This window comes from Oncorhynchus nerka, linkage group LG2, assembly GCF_034236695.1.
Source record: "Oncorhynchus nerka isolate Pitt River linkage group LG2, Oner_Uvic_2.0, whole genome shotgun sequence".
NCBI lineage: Eukaryota > Metazoa > Chordata > Actinopteri > Salmoniformes > Salmonidae > Oncorhynchus > Oncorhynchus nerka.
In genome coordinates, this window is record NC_088397.1 from 22679849 (window position 1) to 22685276 (window position 5428).

At 39.8% G+C, this 5428-nt stretch overlaps 1 protein-coding gene across 1 annotated transcript; it reads right to left on the minus strand.

Annotated features, from left to right (window-relative positions):
• Nucleotides 1-628: 628 nt before the first annotated feature.
• LOC115123923 (zinc finger protein 879-like) lies at nt 629-4571 on the minus strand. Its single transcript, XM_029653288.2, has 2 exons — nt 3790-4571; nt 629-3488 (listed from the first exon to the last, which is right to left on the minus strand). The coding sequence occupies exons 1-2, from the start codon at nt 4195-4197 to the stop codon at nt 1944-1946; spliced, it is 1953 nt and encodes a 650-aa protein (XP_029509148.1). The 5' UTR covers nt 4198-4571; the 3' UTR covers nt 629-1943.
• Nucleotides 4572-5428: the final 857 nt, after the last annotated feature.

Consider the following 5428-nt stretch of genomic DNA (forward strand, 5'->3'; position numbering starts at 1 on the left):
AGTATGGAAAGTCCAAAGGGCCAATAAGTGGGTCATCACTAGTTACCACAGCCACAAAGTAGAAATGTCTAAACCCTAAAACATTTATATTTTTAAAATCTGATTTTAAACCTAACCTTAACCGTTTTTAAAAAATGTTTTAAAAAATTAGATCTGATTTTTTTACTCGACACTTTTGACTTTGTGGCTGTGGTAACTAGTGGCAACCCCAAAAGGTGTGGAGAAAAGACAACTGGGGAGAACGACCCCAGTGGGTAAACCTGGTTGAAAATACGTATTTTTAGGAAGTTTTATTCTGGTCGCAAACTGGTTGAAAAGTACGTTTTTTTTACGACCACCAGTTGGTGATAATAGTGACCTATCTTACCAGCTGATCATTATTCTGACCACTATATTATGTGCTATATTATGCAGCCTACTGGTCATAGTTAAGACCTCATCATAACCTGGTAATGACCACCTGACCACAGCTGATTATCAGCATTCTTAGAAAAAAGGGTTGTTATTGTTATTAAACAACTAATTAACCGACGACGCTTCAATTACTTGAATTGCATTTCGTTTGTTTTGTGTATGTGAGCCTAACGCACTGTTTCTCTAATCATTCAAGTCAGAAATCAAGTCAGGATCCATTTTTTTTTGTACCTTTATTTAACTAGGCAAGTCAGTTAAGAACAAATTCTTATTTTCAATGACGCCTAGGAACAGTGGGTTAACTGCCTTGTTCAGCTCGAAGATTTGAACTTTCAACCTTTCAGGTACTAGTCCAATACTCTAACCACTAGGCTACCCTGCCACAGAGTTGGGACCCAGAGTTTTTATAAAAAAAATATTCAACCTAGTTTAACTCAAACGTGGTAAATAACTGCAATGACCATAATCCATTTTGATATCTGTTTAGAACATCTTTCCTTGATGTTCTTCTCCCAAACATGCCACTGCTTTACTTACAAATGTAAAACAAGATTGCAGGAGAACATGGACTACCACAGCAGTCAAATATTTTCGTAGTTTTTTGTGTACATTTTGAGAAACTGTCTTTGTTTTCCAGCTGTATTGTTGTGCAGACTACCTGCGCTCTGTCCCAACTGCTGTATGGAAAGTTGACCGATGCACTCCAGCAAGCAGGCTGCCTGCATGCACATATCTATTACTGCTAGCGAGGCACAGACTCCAATCTAAATTACTGCACACATTGTTAATTGCTGAAAAGCTTAATGGGAAAATATATAATAGTAATATTTTCAGGGTCAATTTCAGGTGGAACTAATTATTTGTGGAAATTCTTACACAAGAACACTCAAAGTCAATCTTAAATTAATCATTGTTCATTTGTCAGCGCACTGGAGAAGTTCCAACTAACTCAATGCACCATAGTACACATGTTAATCAGGAGCTCTTTTTGGGCAGTCCCAGCAGTTGTCTTATATATGGCTCTACACAGACAAGTTATATTTGCATGATTTAGCATAATTAATTCATCATTACTGTTTTGTTTCATTCATGTGACCGACCAATACTGGTTCATAACATGTGACAGACTAACACCTCACAAGGCTTCTCTCTAAACTGAGACCTTGAAACTGAGATATATTTTGTTTGTTCTCAAAACAATGTCTGGGTATACTGCCAAATTGCAGTTACTGATAGGAGTCAACCACTTGAAATTGGTTGAACACAGAAATTGGTTTATAGAACAGCACATGAATAGAACACAGAAATTAGTTATAAGAAAAGCACAAACATTCAAATTCCCATTACAATAGGGTTTTGTAAATCTTACACAAGATGACGCAAGTTTGGAGGAAAAGGTCATTGAAGAGGTCAGAAGGAAAAACAATAGGGTTTTGTAAATCCTAATAATCTGTGAACATTTTAGCTAACAGATTATTAGATTGTCAATGATTAGGTAGGTTCCCACTTCCTGCAACCCCACTTCTGCATTATAGATCGAGGATATCTGAGACACCAGAGTAGTGCCTCTTCTCGTGGTGTTTTCTGTCTCCATCTTGGGAGAAGCGTTGCCCACAGACAGCGCATTGGTATGGTTTCTCTCCAGTGTGAACTAGCATGTGTACCTTAAGTTTCTCTTTTCGAAAGAATCTTTTTCCACAGTATCTGCACTGATGATTTCTCTCTCCAGTATGAACCCTCCTCACATGCATCACCATGCCATCTTTGCGAGTAAATGTCTTTCCACATTCCAAACAAGGATAGGTTGCTCTTTCTCCAGAGGTATGTGTTAGTATGTGTCTTTGGTACGATTTTATGTATGGAAAACTCTTACCGCACTCAGTGCAGTGATACGGTGTCTCTCCAGTGTGTACTCGCATGTGTATTTTGATGTTGCGATACTCCTTCCCACATATTGTGCAGAGAAATGTTTCTATTTTTCTCAAATGTGTTCTCCTGTGTCTTTCAAAAAGTCCCTTGTACAAGAACTGCTTGTCACAGTCAGGACAGTGGAGGATCTCTCTGTGTACTAAAAAGTGTGCTTTCCAGTCAACCAGGTCTGAAAACCTTTCCTCACACTTTGAACAGCTGTAACTTTTCTTGTGTGTTAGCTGATGTTTTTCAAGCTGTTCCAATAGGACAAAGCTTTTCACACAGTCAGAGCAGTGGAAATTGCGTTCCTCCTTCATGTGCGTTTTTTGGTGTAATTTAAGATTATCTAATCGAGCAAAACTTTTGTCACAGTCAGGGCAGTCGTAAGGCTTCTCTCCTGTATGTGTTCTCTGATGTCTTATAAGACGATTCTCTTGTTTGAAGCTCTTACCGCAGTCGGAGCAGACGTAGGGCTTCTCTACAGTTCTGAAACTCTCGGTCCAGTCTTCAGGAGTATCTTCAGGATCCTCTTCATTCTCCTGTGATGTTTGGGGTTGTTTTCCTTTTTCTACGTGTTGATTCTTTCTAACAGAACTTTTGCAAGGCGAGTCTTTGCCTGGCTGTGACTGGACCATTTCCCCCCCTGGTGCACTAGCTCGAATTTGACTCTTCTGCTGGCCTCTGCTGGCTGTTCTCTGCGGTGTGTTCACACAGTCTACATTCAGTCCTGCCTGTTCGAGCCGTGTGACATGTTCCTCTTTCATATGTCTTTTTGCGTGTAATTTAAGCTTATCTAATTGAGCAAAACTTTTGTCACAAACCGGGCAGTGGTGATGCTTCTCTCCAGTATGTGATCTCTGGTGTCTTATAAGATCCCTCACTTTTCTATAGCTCTTACTGCAGTCAAAGCAGTAGTGTGGCTTCTCTCCTCCAGGACTGAAACCCTCGATCCAATCATCAGAGTCATCAGTATCTAGGGGCTCCTCTTCCTTCTCCTGTATTGTTTTGCTATGTGATGGTGTTCTCTTTCCGGGAGCTCTAGCTCGTATTTTACTCCGAACTACAAAATGTCCATCTTGCTGCTCATTATTAGAACTGTGGAAGTGGTCCCGCTTGATCAGGTTGTCATCTTGCATGTCTTCTGAGGTGTCCATCTCCTCTACCTGGAAATACATTTAAAATGGCATGATTACTAGTGGGCCTACCGTCTCTGTTCTCTAAAACATTTGTTTTGTAATAATATAGTCTACTTTTCAATACATTTAAGTCCAAATTAGAATAGATAGCATACAATAAATAGCTAAACAAATAACTTACATGTGTACAGTAGTAGCTAGGTCTAATCGTTTGAAATACCTAACAGTATCAACATGATAATGATGTTTTGTTTGTCATTAGGCCTAGAGATCACCATAGGCTAGTGATCTAGGCAAGAAAAGGTTCATTGACAGTAGTAGTCTTTACCTTCGTCTCCTTGTGTTTAATGAAGCCAGACAGCCAGGACAGCGTGGTGAGTATTTGTGGTTGTATTTCTGACGCTGCATCCCCACTCTTCCCCTTCATTTTCCTCCTCAGTCGAACATATCGGTCTCTCAAGTTCTTCCATTTCGTCCTGCAAATCTGTTCTTCTACTCTCAGAGTTTTGGCTATCTCCTTCCAGCTGTTGTTGGTCATGGTAAAGTCTTTATAGTCTTTCAATGAGGTGTTGTACAAATTGTTGTACCTTCTGACCTCTTCAATTACCCTTTCCTCCAAACTTGCGTCGTCTTGCGTCTTGCTTGGCTTAGCGTCATCGGTATATTGAGGCTCCTCGTCATCTTGGTTTTCCTGCATTGTTTGGGGCAGTCCTTCGTCCTTCTCAAAGTCCGCCATTTTCCCTGATGTGCGTTTTGTATCTGATCAGAGGGGGTGTGGGTAAAACCACAAGCTGCAAACGAAGTCTGCTGTGCTATTCTATACACAACCGCTGTCTATTTTTTCTTGTAACAATTTAAGCTTTTGGTTAGATTTGATTCGTAGTGAAACAAAAATAAAAAGCCCATCATTTCACACGATCCTTGTTGTTGCTACTGCATATCTATCCCACTGGCTGGTTAGGTAGTCCTCTCTCCACACCAGATGCAGCGTGATGAGGTTTAGAAAGAACAAGACACACACAGAAAGCTAAACTACCGATTGAAAACGAATCTAAACGACTAGATCGGATATACAAATCACATGCATGTTGAAACGTCAAAATGCCACTTCTTCGGGATTGTGTTGGTGTATCGCATCCAATTTAAGATGCATACACCGCCACCTACTGTACTGGAGTTTGAGGCCATTCACGGCCTACCTACATTAAATTATTTGTGATATGGTCCTATACAATTTGGGGAGAGTAAAAAATATGTTTGTTGTTGTTGTATTACCCTACCAACGGCCTGGGAGGACAGCACACTACCACTCAACACCCCCTGCAACTGTTCTGCAGTAAAACCTCGCAATCCCAAGTATGTATCTGCCGCTGCCACCACAACCTCTCTTTTCTGAGACTTTAGATCCATTTTTGTAGTACAATTGACAACCATAGCAACTGTATGAATGCCAATAAACCTACCTTACTGAAGCACATATTATTTCCATCACTCTCTATTAGTCTCTGCCCACTCACAGGAATCCTCTCAGGATCCCCATTATAGTGAATGGGGAAATGTTCAATATTCGTGCACATTTAAAAAAAAAAAAAAAAAAAAAAAGAAGATTAACATGGTACCAACAATTGCTTCTATTACACAAGATGCAACGTTATGTCCCTGAACCGATTGTTTTAAAATCGCACACAGAATAACTTATAAAGATAATTTAGTTGCTCCACCAGCTTGCAGTATCCCGTCGGCCATCATCTTGAAATACTGGTCCGAATACCGTACTTGCGTTTTAAATAGTAAGCATTTTGAGTATGCGAAAATATTAAGTTTTATACTATGTTAAATTTCGAAACTTCATCGCATACCCAATACCATAATTAGTTAGTCTAATTTCAATGTGAACATCTACCCCAACCGAGTATGTTGTTCAAATGATGTATTTATATATTATTGCCTGTGCTGCTGTGGACACT